The sequence below is a fragment of the Pezoporus flaviventris genome, unplaced genomic scaffold, assembly GCF_033815535.1.
Source record: "Pezoporus flaviventris isolate CSIRO_AGI_PZ_B2104156 unplaced genomic scaffold, CSIRO_AGI_Pfla_v1 ptg000026l, whole genome shotgun sequence".
Taxonomy (NCBI): domain Eukaryota; kingdom Metazoa; phylum Chordata; class Aves; order Psittaciformes; family Psittacidae; genus Pezoporus; species Pezoporus flaviventris.
In genome coordinates this window covers 1,437,912-1,451,902 of record NW_026892574.1, presented here as the reverse complement: position 1 = coordinate 1,451,902, position 13,991 = coordinate 1,437,912, and the positions used below count along the sequence as shown (strand labels likewise).

The window sequence follows — 13,991 nt, the reverse complement described above, 5'->3', positions numbered from 1 at the left end:
GTACAGCACAACCACAGCAGGAGTTCCTAGCTCACCACCCAAACCCCAAGCAGAAGCAGCTGATCTGCCACCAGCTGAACCATTGCTGAGAAGAGCCCAGCCTGCTTTCTGAGCTCTCGAGAGTAAAAGCCAGGCTGTGGCTCACACGGTGCTTGCTCCTCTCTTTGGAGAGACATTCTCCAAGGCCATGCCAGGAGACCAGGAGCTCACAAGTCCTGGCACTCTTCAGCTGATGCGGCTGAGCCGTAGAACCCTGGCTCAGGTTTTAGCACCAGGAGACAGCCCATTACCTAGTGGCCGAGCTAAGAACCTCTGAGAAGAGCATTGAAAGAGACAGAGTTGAGCCAAGAGCCTTTAACTGAAGCATCTGAACTCGATGCTGCTTCCTGCGGCCCCTCCTGTCCACTGAGCAGGGGTTCATCTCTTGGTGGCACCTGGTTTGTCTCACATGCTGCATGCTCGGGACAGTCTGTGCTTTGCAGTGGTTTATGTTAACCAGCATAAGAAATAAGGGGTCCAGCCTGCACGTCCCCAGTAGACACTGAGTGCTACACAGCGCAGTCCCATCATGGAGAGATTGCCCACAGGTAAGATCAGAGAACTGAGTCTGTGACTCCCCCCCGCCCCAAGCTGAACATCCAGATGCTGACAGCTTCACCTCAGCAGCACCCTCCCACCCCAAACCGAGCCGCTGCAGAAGACAAGGATAAGCTGGAGTCTCCAGGGAGCAGCCAAAGCACACAAACAGTACTCTTCCATCTCTGTGTGTTTCACCACGGACCATTATCTGTTGTCCCTGACACAGGTGCCCAGCTGGAAAGCTTCCCAAATGGGCACCGCGATGCCCCACGCTGCAGCCGTCCCCGCTCCTCCCTGCAGACCCACTGCTGGCTGCAAGCAGACACAGCACGGTCCCCTCCCTGCCTACAGCCCTTCAACAGAGCTTCATGGACTGCTGGGCTCTGGAGTCCCACCAGCGGTGGCTCTGCAGGGAAAAGCAGCAAGGGCTCTTCAGCCATGTCTCCCCTTGCCGCTCCCTTCTGCCAGGCCCCCGGCATCATCGTCTTTGTGACATCACCGCGGTGCACCCAAGGGATACGGGAGAGCACCCGCTGGTACCCACAGTCAGTCAGCGCCAGCAGCCTCTCCTGCCTGACTGTTGGGACTGGGCCTGGTTCTCCAGGGCAGTGGCTGCCGAGCGAACCGTGGGTCCAGGGCCGACAGCAGAAATGGAATGGGAGCCGGCTCCCGCACCAGCGCCATCCCTTTGTGCTCCGCATGCGCTGGGGCAGTCGGCAGACACGGCTGCTGCCGGCCCTTCAGGACAGGGGCAAACAGCGCCCTGTGACACAGCCGCAGCAGCCACACAGGAGGAGCGGGATGTGCAACCCAGCAGCGAGGGACACGACACCGTCCGAATCCCTCCTCTTTCCAACCGGAGCAGGGGCCCAGCCAGCGAATTCTCAGGCCTCAGCTTTCCACAGAGGCTGTGGAAGATCCTGGAAAGCAGCGAGTTTCGGTCCATCTGGTGGGGTATGGGAGGAAAATGTGTGGCCATCAGTGAAGAACTCTTCCAACAGGAGGTGCTGGGCCGGGTTTTCTCCACACAGAAGATGAACTCTTTCCTCCGGCAACTGTACAACTACGGCTTCACCAGAGTGCACCCAGACTCCCAGAGATCTGCCTCCCTGCCTGAATTCCTTGCTGAGGAAGCAGCAGCCTCTTCTCACAGCAAGGTACAGAACTTGCCCCGCACATCAACCAACGCAACCAGGCTTGAGGGTTTCCAGTCCTGGCATGCTGACAGCTAACCCTTCTCCTTTGCTCGCTGCAGGTGCTCTACTACCACAGCCCCAGCTTCAGCAGAGAGCGTCCCCAGCTGCTGGAGCAGCACAAGAGGAAAGCTGCCATCAAGCGGAACGCCCGGGGGGCAGCACAGGAGGAGGAAAAACATCCCCCCAGAAGCGCCGATGCGCAGCCTGCAGTGCACACGAGGGCATCTCCACCCGCCAAGCGACGGAATGGAGCACTTCCTGGCCCCAGCACTGCCCGTCCATCCCCAAGGGCAGCCTATCCCTCAAGCCCAGAGCCTGCCAGAGCAGCAGGCAGAGAGAGCTTCATCCCTCCCAACCTCCGCTTCCCACTACCATGGTAGAGAGACCTTAAGAGTATTCATAGATATGGAGTCCCTCAATAGAGCTTAGGAGAGTAGGTTAGATAGAGCCTGGTAGAATTAGGAATAAACTATTAAACAATAAACCTTCCTCAGTTGTCCTGTCTTGTTTGTACAGCACAACCACAGCAGGAGTTCCTATCTCACCACCCAAACCCCAAGCAGAAGCAGCTGATCTGCCACCAGCTGAACCATTGCTGAGAAGAGTACAGCCTGCTTTCTGAGCTCTCGAGAGTAAAAGCCAGGCTGTGGCTCACACGGTGCTTGCTCCTCTCTTTGGAGAGACGTTCTCCAAGGCCATGCCAGGAGACCAGGAGCTCACAAGTCCTGGCACTCTTCAGCTGATGCGGCTGAGCCGTAGAACCCTGGCTCAGGTTTTAGCACCAGAAGACAGCCCATTACCTAGTGGCCGAGCTAAGAACCTCTGAGAAGAGCATTGAAAGAGACAGAGTTGAGCCAAGAGCCTTTAACTGAAGCATCTGAACTCGATGCTGCTTCCTGCGGCCCCTCCTATCCACTGAGCAGGGGTTCATCTCTTGGTGGCACCTGGTTTGTCTCACATGCTGCATGCTCGGGGACAGTCCGTGCTTTGCAGTGGTTTATGTTAACCGGCATAAGAAATAAGGGGTCCAGCCTGCACGTCCCCAGGAGACACTGAGTGCTACACAGCGCAGTCCCATCATGGAGAGATTGCCCACAGATAAGATCAGAGAACTGAGTCTGTGACTCCCCCCCGCCCCAAGCTGAACATCCAGATGCTGACAGCTTCACCTCAGCAGCACCCTCCCACCCCAAACCGAGCCGCTGCAGAAGACAAGGATAAGCTGGAGTCTCCAGGGAGCAGCCAAAGCACACAAACAGTACTCTTCCATCTCTGTGTGTTTCACCACGGACCATTATCTGTTGTCCCTGACACAGGTGCCCAGCTGGAAAGCTTCCCAAATGGGCACCGCGATGCCCCACGCTGCAGCCGTCCCCGCTCCTCCCTGCGGACCCACTGCTGGCTGCAAGCAGACACAGCACGGTCCCCTCCCTGCCTACAGCCCTTCAACAGAGCTTCATGGACTGCTGGGCTCTGGAGTCCCACCAGCGGTGGCTCTGCAGGGAAAAGCGGCAAGGGCTCTTCAGCCATGTCTCCCCTTGCCGCTCCCTTCTGCCAGGCCCCCGGCATCATCGTCTTTGTGACATCACCGAGGTGCACCCAAGGGATACGGGAGAGCACCCGCTGGTACCCACAGTCAGTCAGCGCCAGCAGCCTCTCCTGCCTGACTGTTGGGACTGGGCCTGGTTCTCCAGGGCAGTGGCTGCCGAGCGAACCGTGGGTCCAGGGCCGACAGCAGAAATGGAATGGGAGCCGGCTCCCGCACCAGCGCCATCCCTTTGTGCTCCGCATGCGCTGGGGCAGTCGGCAGACACGGCTGCTGCCGGCCCTTCAGGACAGGGGCAAACAGCGCCCTGTGACACAGCCGCAGCAGCCACACAGGAGGAGCGGGATGTGCAACCCGGCAGCGAGGGACACGACACCGTCCGAATCCCTCCTCTTTCCAACCGGAGCAGGGGCCCAGCCAGCGAATTCTCAGGCCTCGGCTTTCCACAGAGGCTGTGGAAGATCCTGGAAAGCAGCGAGTTTCGGTCCATCTGGTGGGGTATGGGAGGAAAATGTGTGGCCATCAGTGAAGAACTCTTCCAACAGGAGGTGCTGGGCCGGGTTTTCTCCACACAGAAGATGAACTCTTTCCTCCGGCAACTGTACAACTACGGCTTCACCAGAGTGCACCCAGACGCCCAGAGATCTGCCTCCCTGCCTGAATTCCTTGCTGAGGAAGCAGCAGCCTCTTCTCACAGCAAGGTACAGAACTTGCCCCGCACATCAACCAACGCAACCAGGCTTGAGGGTTTCCAGTCCTGGCATGCTGACAGCTAACCCTTCTCCTTTGCTCGCTGCAGGTGCTCTACTACCACAGCCCCAGCTTCAGCAGAGAGCGTCCCCAGCTGCTGGAGCAGCACAAGAGGAAAGCTGCCATCAAGCGGAAGGCCCCGGGGGCAGCACAGGAGGAGGAAGAACATCCCTCCAGAAGCGCCGATGCGCAGCCTGCAGTGCACACGAGGGCATCTCCACCCGCCAAGCGACGGAATGGAGCACTTCCTGGCCCCAGCACTGCCTGTCCATCCCCAAGGGCAGCTGCTCCCTCAAGCCCAGAGCCTGCCAGAGCAGCAGGCAGCAAGAGCTTCATCCCTCCCAACCTCCGCTTCCCACCACCATGGTAGAGAGACCTTAAGAGTATTCATAGATACCGAGTCCCTCAATAGAGCTTAGGAGAGTAGGTTAGATAGAGCCTGGTAGAATTAGGAATAAACTATTAAACAATAAACCTTCCTCAGTTGTCCTGTCTTGTTTGTACAGCACAACCACAGCAGGAGTTCCTATCTCACCACCCAAACCCCAAGCAGAAGCAGCTGATCTGCCACCAGCTGAACCATTGCTGAGAAGAGCCCAGCCTGCTTTCTGAGCTCTCGAGAGTAAAAGCCAGGCTGTGGCTCACACGGTGCTTGCTCCTCTCTTTGGAGAGACGTTCTCCAAGGCCATGCCAGGAGACCAGGAGCTCACAAGTCCTGGCACTCTTCAGCTGATGCGGCTGAGCCGTAGAACCCTGGCTCAGGTTTTAGCACCAGAAGACAGCCCATTACCTAGTGGCCGAGCTAAGAACCTCTGAGAAGAGCATTGAAAGAGACAGAGTTGAGCCAAGAGCCTTTAACTGAAGCATCTGAACTCGATGCTGCTTCCTGCGGCCCCTCCTGTCCACTGAGCAGGGGTTCATCTCTTGGTGGCACCTGGTTTGTCTCACATGCTGCATGCTCGGGGACAGTCCGTGCTTTGCAGTGGTTTATGTTAACCAGCATAAGAAATAAGGGGTCCAGCCTGCACGTCCCCAGTAGACACTGAGTGCTACAGAGCGCAGTCCCATCATGGAGAGATTGCCCACAGATAAGATCAGAGAACTGAGTCTGTGACTCCCCCCCGCCCCAAGCTGAACATCCAGATGCTCGCAGCTTCACCTCAGCAGCACCCTCCCACCCCAAACCGAGCCGCGGCAGAAGACAAGGATAAGCTGGAGTCTCCAGGGAGCAGCCAAAGCACACAAACAGTACTCTTCCATCTCTGTGTGTTTCACCACGGACCATTATCTGTTGTCCCTGACACAGGTGCCCAGCTGGAAAGCTTCCCAAATGGGCACCGCGATGCCCCACGCTGCAGCCGTCCCCGCTCCTCCCTACAGACCCACTGCTGGCTGCAAGCAGACACAGCACGGTCCCCTCCCTGCCTACAGCCCTTCAACAGAGCTTCATGGACTGCTGGGCTCTGGAGTCCCACCAGCGGTGGCTCTGCAGGGAAAAGCAGCAAGGGCTCTTCAGCCATGTCTCCCCTTGCCGCTCCCTTCTGCCAGGCCCCCGGCATCATCGTCTTTGTGACATCACCGCGGTGCACCCAAGGGATACGGGAGAGCACCCGCTGGTACCCACAGTCAGTCAGCGCCAGCAGCCTCTCCTGCCTGACTGTTGGGACTGGGCCTGGTTCTCCAGGGCAGTGGCTGCCGAGCGAACCGTGGGTCCAGGGCCGACAGCAGAAATGGAATGGGAGCCGGCTCCCGCACCAGCGCCATCCCTTTGTGCTCCGCATGCGCTGGGGCAGTCGGCAGACACGGCTGCTGCCGGCCCTTCAGGACAGGGGCAAACAGCGCCCTGTGACACAGCCGCAGCAGCCACACAGGAGGAGCGGGATGTGCAACCCGGCAGCGAGGGACACGACACCGTCCGAATCCCTCCTCTTTCCAACCGGAGCAGGGGCCCAGCCAGCGAATTCTCAGGCCTCAGCTTTCCACACAGGCTGTGGAAGATCCTGGAAAGCAGCGAGTTTCGGTCCACCTGGTGGGGTATGGGAGGAAAATGTGTGGCCATCAGTGAAGAACTCTTCCAACAGGAGGTGCTGGGCCGGGTTTTCTCCACACAGAAGATGAACTCTTTCCTCCGGCAACTGTACAACTACGGCTTCACCAGAGTGCACCCAGACTCCCAGAGATCTGCCTCCCTGCCTGAATTCCTTGCTGAGGAAGCAGCAGCCTCTTCTCACAGCAAGGTACAGAACTTGCCCCGCACATCAACGCAACCAGGCTTGAGGGTTTCCAGTCCTGGCATGCTGACAGCTAACCCTTCTCCTTTGCTCGCTGCAGGTGCTCTACTACCACAGCCCCAGCTTCAGCAGAGAGCGTCCCCAGCTGCTGGAGCAGCACAAGAGGAAAGCTGCCATCAAGCGGAAGGCCCCGGGGGCAGCACAGGAGGAGGAAGAACATCCCCCCAGAAGCGCCGATGCGCAGCCTGCAGTGCACACGAGGGCATCTCCACCCGCCAAGTGACGGAATGGAGCACTTCCTGGCCCCAGCACTGCCCGTCCATCCCCAAGGGCAGCTGCTCCCACAAGCCCAGAGCCTGCCAGAGCAGCAGGCAGAGAGAGCTTCATCCCTCCCAACCTCTGCTTTCCACCACCATGGTATAGAGACCTTAAGAGTATTCATAGTTATGGAGCCCCTCAATAGAGCTTAGGAGAGTTGACAGGCACTTAGGAGAGTAGGTTAGATAGAGCCTGGTAGAATTAGGAATAAACTTGTAAACAATAAACCTTCCTCAGTTGTCCTGTCCTGTTTGTACAGCACAACCCCAGCAGGAGTTCCTATCTCACCACCCAAACCCCAAGCAGAAGCAGCTGATCTGCCACCAGCTGAACCATTGCTGAGAAGAGCCCAGCCTGCTTTCTGAGCTCTGCATGCTGCATGCTCGGGGACAGTCCGTGCTTTGCAGTGGTTTATGTTAACAAGCATAAGAAATAAGGGGTCCAGCCTGCACATCCCCAGTAGACACTGAGTGCTACACAGCGCAGTCCCATCATGGAGAGATTGCCCACAGATAAGATCAGAGAACTGAGTCTGTGACTCCCCCCGGCCCCAAGCTGAACATCCAGACGCTGACAGCTTCACCTCAGCAGCACCCTCCCACCCCAAACCGAGCCGCTGCAGAAGACAAGGATATGCTTGCGAGTGCCTACTGGTTTTATTAGCGGTGCCACAGGGGGGTCCCAGCCCCATGGTGAGGGTTCTGGGGCGTGAGGCGGTGTCACCCTGCCTGCCCCGCTATCCCTGTGCACATCACCTGGTGGTGTCCCAAGTGTCGCAGCGGGGCCCCTGCCACTTGTCATAGCACTGGCACCTGAACTGCTCAGCCAGCCCCGAGGTGTCATCACTGGACTCCAGGCTCTGGGTCACCAGCCAGGGCTTGCCACCTTGCAGGTTGATGGCAAAGCGGAAGGGGTCGAGGTGGAGGAAGCCCTGCTTGTCCTCCTTGCGCACGCATCGGCCCTGGCCGGAGCACAAGCTCTGGCTGCAGAGATCAGTGCTGGCCGTCACATTGACGATGTAGTGGCCTAGTGGCCCTTCCACATAGTCCTTCAGCCTCAGGCACATCTTCTGCAATGGCATATGATGTTACAGTCCTGCTGGTCAGGGAATGGGGGTTCTGTGAAGGCAGTGGCATGGTGCCAACCCCAAAACTCACCTTGGAGTTGCTGTAGTTGAGGCTGCCCCAGAGGATTATGCCAGCAGCACCCTGAGCTGCACTCTCCCCGATGGTGTTCATCAGGTCCTCCTGCACCCCAGGGAGAGGAAAAGTCAACGCTGCCCAAAGAGCTAAAGATTCCCAGCACCAACCCATCAGCCTGAGCGGTACCCGCTATCCCCACACCCCCATCACCTGGGAAAGAAAGTCGACTGTGCAGTCAAAGGCAATCTGGGAGTAGGGCAGAACAGGGATGCCACCATCAAGGACACCACGCTGCATGGCAAAAGCTTCAGCCACACGGTGCCGGACGTAGGCGAGCGCCTTGTTGGTGCCGTTGAGGCAGGAGGGAAGGTAGATGCTGGGGTAGAGCGCCCGGCTGCTCTCCCAGAGCCACCACAGCTCCTTGTTCCTCTGCTGCTCCACCGCCGGGCACATCCCGGTGTAGGGCAGGCTGTCGAAGTCATTGTTGTAGCAGTCAGGGAAGCCATAGAACCCCCAGTAGCTGTCGGAACGGAGGGTCTCACCCAGCCGCAGGGTCTGCTCCATGAAGTTGCGGGCGCTCTGCTCAAACTGCTGCTTGGCCGCCTCCTTCACCAGCTCGGGGGGCCACTGCGGGTGCTGCTGCCGCACCAGCTCCTCCGACTGCTGCTGGTAGATGTCCATGGAGGCCCAGTTGCGGACCCACAGCGGGCGCCACTTCTCCCAGTCGATGACGGCCAGTCCTCTGTAGGCAGGGCTGGGCAGGGTGACCTTGATGTCCCGGGTGGCCTGCTGGAGGTGGGCCTGCAGGCTGGCATTTTGGGGGAGGCCCCCGTTCACTGGCATCCCCTCAGATGTGTAGTAGGGGAGGAGCCCCAGCTCCTTGCTGTAGAACAGGGTGATGTCCTGCCCGGTGAAGGACTGCTGGTCGTTGGCCAACACATCAAAGACCTCCAGGTTGAGGGTGACGTTGTACTTCTCGGCGCAGCGCTCCGTGGGGATGTTCCAGATGGTGACAAAGGGGCGGTTGACAAGGACAGGGCCCGGCCCCCTGGCACAGGCCAGGGAAAGCAGGAGCAGCAGGAAGACCCAGCAGGACCACCCCAATGCCATGGTGCTGGTGGGAGCAGGATGTGTCCTGAAGCAGTCTGGGGAGAGCCAAGACAAAGGGAGGCCTGGGCAGACCCCGATAAACCCAGACCTTTATCCCCAGGCCAAGCTGCCGCTGGCATTAACCCACACCCCTGTTCTCGAGCAGTGCCAGGGCCCCGCGGGCGCTTCTCCCACCTCCTCACAGCAAATCCCCAACGTTAGCCCCGGGCTAACGACCGTCAGCAGCGGGCGCGGCCGGGGAGGAATGCGCAGAGTCAACACCCGGTGATGGCCGGCGTTGAGCTGGGCTGGAAAGACAAACAGGCACGGGAAGGGGGCGGAGGGCAAGGTCACGGTGAGGGACGTGGGCAGTGCGGAGCATCGGCCATGAGCTGGCACGAGGAGGGCACGACGGGGGGGAAGCACGCAGCTCCGGGCAGGACCCGGCGAGACACAGCCTGGGACCGGCGGTGGCACCGGACGGCACCGTGTGGGGACAGCAGCCGCAGCACGGAGGGCCCGGTTTGGGGGCACTCGCAGCACAGAACGGCACCGTGCGGGGACGGGCAGCAACCGGCAGCCGAGGGGAGACGGCGGGGACAGGGCCCGTCCCGGGGGCACCCCTCCCAGGGCTGTACCCACCGCGGCCGTATCGCGCCGGTCGCTGTCGCGATATCGCGGGCACCCCGCGCGCACGGGGAACGCGGGGCGGGGCCAGACCCTCTGGAGGCGGGGCTTGCGGGAACGGGCGTGGAGAAGAGGAGCGCGGGGCCGCCCCCGCCGCTGCCTCCACGTGTGTGGCCCGGCCGTGGCGGAGCCCGCCCGGGAGCGGTGCGAGCTGTGCCCCCCCGAAACACCCCACACCCCGCTGACGCGCACCCAGCTTTATTCGAGGTAAAGCACTTCGGTGTGGGGCAGCGCACAGGGGCTTAGCACCACACAGCACCCGCTCCATGCCCCCATGCCCCCCCCCCCCCGCCGCCCCCATCTCTCCTTACAACAGGAGAGGCCCCCCCGCCCTCCATCCCAATGGTGGGCACCCGCCCCACAGGAGGGAGGGCAGAGGTAGGGCAACCGCACTGTTCTAGCCCTGGTAAGGGGCAGCCCCCCTGCATAACAAGCTGCGTCCCAGGCAGGGTTATCTTAAATAGGTCCCCTACACCACCACAGAAAGGGGGTGCCACAAGGGGCAGCTCAGTCCAAGAGGAGGTAGCACCAGCTTGCAAGCAGCAACAGCACCCCAAGTCTCAGTGGTGCCAAGAAGTCAGGGGCATCACTGCGGGGGCCAGCAGGCACCTGGCAGCTGCTGCCCTGCCAGCCCTGGTAGCAGTGGCAGCGGAAGTGGGTCCGTAGGAAGAAGGTGTCAGCAGGGGACAGTTGGCCCTCGGCCCAGAAGAGGGGGCGCTGGGGGTTGTCCCCATCCCGGCGCTGCAGCTGGAAGCTGGTGGAGTTGAGGTGGAGGAAGACATCAGCGTTGCTGTCCTGGCGCAGGCAGCGGCCCCGGCCCTGGCACAGCGCTGTGCTGCAGAGCTGCGCCGCCGTCGTGACATTTACGATGTAGCGTCCCAGGTCACTCTCCAGGTAGTTCTTGATGATCTGGCACGAGTCCTGGGGGAAGGGGGATATCAGGGGTAATGTTGAGGTGCCCCAGGCAGAGAAGCATCCCAGATGGAGAAGGCAACCCAGCCTCGATCCACTCTGGGGGCAGGTGTCCTCCCCCTTCCTCATCATCCGCCTCCCCAGGGGCACACTGACCCAAACCTACCCGGTTTTTGGTGTAGTCTGCATCACCCCAGAAAATGGCTCCGGCTGCACCCAGTGCCGCGCTCTCTCCAATGGTAGAGATCAGGTCCAGCTGTGGAGACAGAGCCCAGTTAAGTCCCTGCAGGCCCCAACACAGCACCCGCACCCCCAGCACGATGTGCTCCAAAGAGCCTGCTGCAGGGTCAGGGGGGCAAGACCCACCCCTGCACCAGGCCACAGGGAGAGGGGACTGTTCCAGCTCCTTGGGCACAAAGCTTCCCAACACTACCTTTCTCCTGTGGGACTAAACCAACACAACACAGGAGCTGTGGGTTCATGTACCCCAGGGTCCTGCCTGCTGGGACCCCGGAGACCTGTAGCACCTTCCATACACTTCCTTGGTGATGGCAACTATTTGTGCCAGTCCTGCTGCCAAATAACTGGCTCATAGCAGGGCTGTGCTGTGGGTCCCCACGCTGTGATCCCCCCTTGGAGGGAAGGCAGCAGGACTGAGCACCGTTCCTGCTCCCCAGGTCTAGTCCCATGCCAAAGGGCACTGCTCCCCAGCCCACATGGACACAGCCAAACCAGTGTGCCAGTAGGACCATGAGGGCAGACACCAGACCTCAGAGCCACCCCACTCCAGAGGGGTGGATGGCACACAGGCAGAGGCACCACCTCAGCTGACTCCCGAGCCCAGGCACACAGGTTTTGGGACGGTGACATCCCGGTGGCAGAGCCCTACCTGGCTGAGCATATCCAGCTTGCGGATGTAGGTGGGCCGGGTGTAGACAAAGACAGGCAGGGAGTAGCCATCGTGGTGCTGCTGTGAGATCCGCATGGCCTCCATCACCCGCGCCCGCACGAACTTGCGGCTGTTGGGAGTGGAGGCCAGGAGCACGTCGAGGTAGATGGAGGGGTAGAGGGCCATGCTCTCCCGCCAGAGCCACGCCAGCTGGTCATTGCGAGTCTTCTCCACGTCCGGGCACTGCCCGGTGTAGCTCTCCTTGTTCTTGCTGTAGTCATGGTTGTAGCAGTCAGGGAAGAGGTAGAACCCCCAGAGCTGCTTGGGTCGGAAGCTCTTGGCCACACGCAGGGTGCTCACCATGAACTGCCGGGCGGCTGACTCGAACTCAAACACAGCCTGCTTGTTGGCCTCCTCATGGGACCAGTTGAGCTGTCGCTGGTACACCAGCTGCTTGGACACCTCCCGGTAGATGTCCTTGGGCTTCCAGTTGCGAGCCCAGATGGGCCGCCACTCCTCCCAGTCGATGACAGCCAGCCCCTCCTTGGCGGGCGAGCGGATGTACTTGCTGATGCCCTCCTGGAGGCGTGCGAGGTGCTCGGACAAGCTGCTGTTTTGGGGGACCCCGCCGTTGACAGCCACACGCTGGCTGTTGTAGTAGGGGTAGAGCCCCAGGCGCTCCTTGTAGAAGATGGTGAGGTTCTGCCCCACGAAGCCCTCATTGGGGGAGGCCTGCAGGTCGAAGAGGCTGAAGTCGAGGGACACCTGGAAGCGGGGCTTGCAGTCCTGGGTGGGCACGTTCCAGGCCACCAGGAAGGGCCGGCGGGTGAGCAGGGGGGCGGCCGCGGGCTTCTCGGGGGGCTGCTGGGCCAGTGCCAGCAGGGCCAGCCAAGGCACGGCCAGCGCCGCCGCGCAGACCCCGCGCATCCTGCCCGAGGGGCGCCGGGGCAGCGGCGAGCCGGGGGTCAGGCGGGGCGGGCGGCTCTGCCCGCACCCCCCAAAGCAGACCCTGCCCCGAGCCCCCCGCCCGGGGCAGAAAGGCACCGGGGGAGCGTGGGCAGAGCCCCCGGGGGTTCGGCTCCCGGGATCCCGGTCCCACGCGGCTCCGCCCGCTCCCGGTGCCGCGGGTGCCGGCGCGGCGCTCCCTTTGTCCGCGGCCGGGACACAAAGCGCGGGGCGCGGCCCCGCTCGCCGCCCGCTCCGCTCCGCGCCCGCTGCCCCCGGCTCACGCCATCCCCAGCCACGGGCTCCACCGGCGTCGCCGCCCCCCGCCGCCGCTTTTAAACCTCCCCGGCGCGCACCACCCGCGGGGGCGCCGCCTCCCGCCACGAACGGCCCCGCCCCGGGCGCGCAGCGAGACGGGCTGGCGGCGCGGGGTGCCGCGGGGTGCCGCGGGTGCGGGCCGGCCGCGGACCCACACCCGCACGCGCCCACCCCCGTGGGGCCGAGGCTCCGGGCCAGGCGCCGCCGCCCCCCTGTCCCGCCGCGGTTGGTACGGCCCGGGAGGCCCCGCCCCCCACGCGGACAACGGGAGCGGTGTGGGTTGGGCGTCAGCCCGCAGGGGGCGCCGCGGGGCGGCGGGGGGAGGCGGCGCAACGGGCTGCGGGACTCGACGGCTCGGGGGGGGGGGGTCACAACGGTGGAGACCCCAGGGCGGGGGCACCCCGATAATGGGGGGGGGCAGGAGGGCGGATGGGGGCCCAGGGTGCTGGGGACCCCAGGATCATGGTCACTCCAAAACGGCGGGGACACCGGGCTGCTGTCCCCGGGTCGGTGGTGAGCCTGGAACCACAGTGAGCCCGGCACAGTGGTGGCCCTAGGCTGCTGTCCCCAGCTCATGTCACCAGAGCAGCAGTGACCCCAGAGCAGTGGCAACCCCAGGGCAGCAGTGTCCCCACCACGGTGGTGTCCCCAGGGTGATGGTGTCCCCACCACGGTGGTGTCCCCAGGGTGGTGGTGTCCTGGAGCAGCGGTGTCCCTGGGCAGTGCTGCGCTGGGCAGGATGTCCTGTGCGGGGCCAGGGCAGCCGGTACTGACTCAGCAGCAGCCCCGCAGGTTTCCTGCCCAGGGGGACAAGGGGCAGCAGGGCTGGGGGGGGGGGGGAGGGTTTCCTTCCCGGGGCACTGCTGAGGCTCCGGCGGGGCCCCCCGGGTGGGCAGCAGGACAGGCAGTGCTGAGGGCCCAGCCATGTGGCAGTGCCCATGTCCTGCCCATCCCCTGCTGCTCTGGCCGTGCCGTGCCAGGGGCCATCGGGGTGCCCCCACGGAGGAAGCGCCGGGGCTGGAGCCGAGGGTGTGCCGGGACCGGCGGGGGAAGGAAGCGGGGCTGAATCTGCGGAAGCACTCCCCAGCCACCCGCCTGCTCCCCAGGGAGCGGGTGGGAGCGCTGAGCCCGGCATTGTTCGGTGCTGGCCACCGGTGCCGCTGGTGCCGAGCCCAGGGCTGCGGGCACCCACAGATGGCTCCTGTTAGTGGGACCCGCATGGGTGTCAGCTTTGACTGCGAAGCTCCCACTGAGAGGGTGATGGTACCGCCAGGGTCGTGCACAGCATCCAGATCGAACCCAGGCTGCACCCAACAGCTTGGCCCAGCCTGCAGGCAATGCTAGGCACTGGGTGGGAGAGGGGCAGGGAAGGTCGTTCATGGGCCAGGC

The 13,991-nt window shown here is 62.4% G+C and overlaps 4 protein-coding genes across 4 annotated transcripts in view; 1 reads left to right on the top strand and 3 right to left on the bottom strand.

Moving 5' to 3' along the window:
* The first annotated feature begins 729 nt into the window (after positions 1-729).
* Positions 730-6,712, top strand: LOC133271814 (uncharacterized). The gene is made up of 6 exons (XM_061458204.1): positions 730-1,736; positions 1,835-2,151; positions 3,092-4,022; positions 4,121-4,437; positions 5,378-6,308; positions 6,403-6,712. Exons 1-6 carry the CDS (start codon positions 948-950, stop codon positions 6,583-6,585), a joined length of 3,468 nt encoding a protein of 1,155 aa, XP_061314188.1. The 5' UTR covers positions 730-947; the 3' UTR covers positions 6,586-6,712.
* Positions 6,713-7,257: 545 nt separating this feature from the next.
* On the bottom strand, positions 7,258-9,806 carry LOC133271812 (hyaluronidase-1-like). The gene is given in 8 exon segments (XM_061458203.1): positions 7,258-7,689; positions 7,778-7,867; positions 7,973-8,956; positions 8,959-9,027; positions 9,029-9,104; positions 9,106-9,316; positions 9,319-9,689; positions 9,775-9,806. Coding segments are annotated over 8 exon segments (2,151 nt in total). The 3' UTR covers positions 7,258-7,371.
* Positions 9,723-12,352, bottom strand: LOC133271860 (hyaluronidase-2-like). The gene is made up of 3 exons (XM_061458310.1): positions 11,340-12,352; positions 10,617-10,706; positions 9,723-10,459 (listed from the first exon to the last, which is right to left on the bottom strand). Exons 1-3 carry the CDS (start codon positions 12,264-12,266, stop codon positions 10,046-10,048), a joined length of 1,431 nt encoding a protein of 476 aa, XP_061314294.1. The 5' UTR covers positions 12,267-12,352; the 3' UTR covers positions 9,723-10,045.
* NPRL2 (NPR2 like, GATOR1 complex subunit) overlaps positions 12,311-13,991 on the bottom strand; it is a 27,436-nt gene continuing 25,755 nt past the window's right edge. Inside the window, exon 12 of the mRNA XM_061458316.1 lies at positions 12,311-12,322. The gene's annotated coding sequence lies outside the window, so the exon portion shown is untranslated. The remainder of the gene's footprint in view (positions 12,323-13,991) is intronic.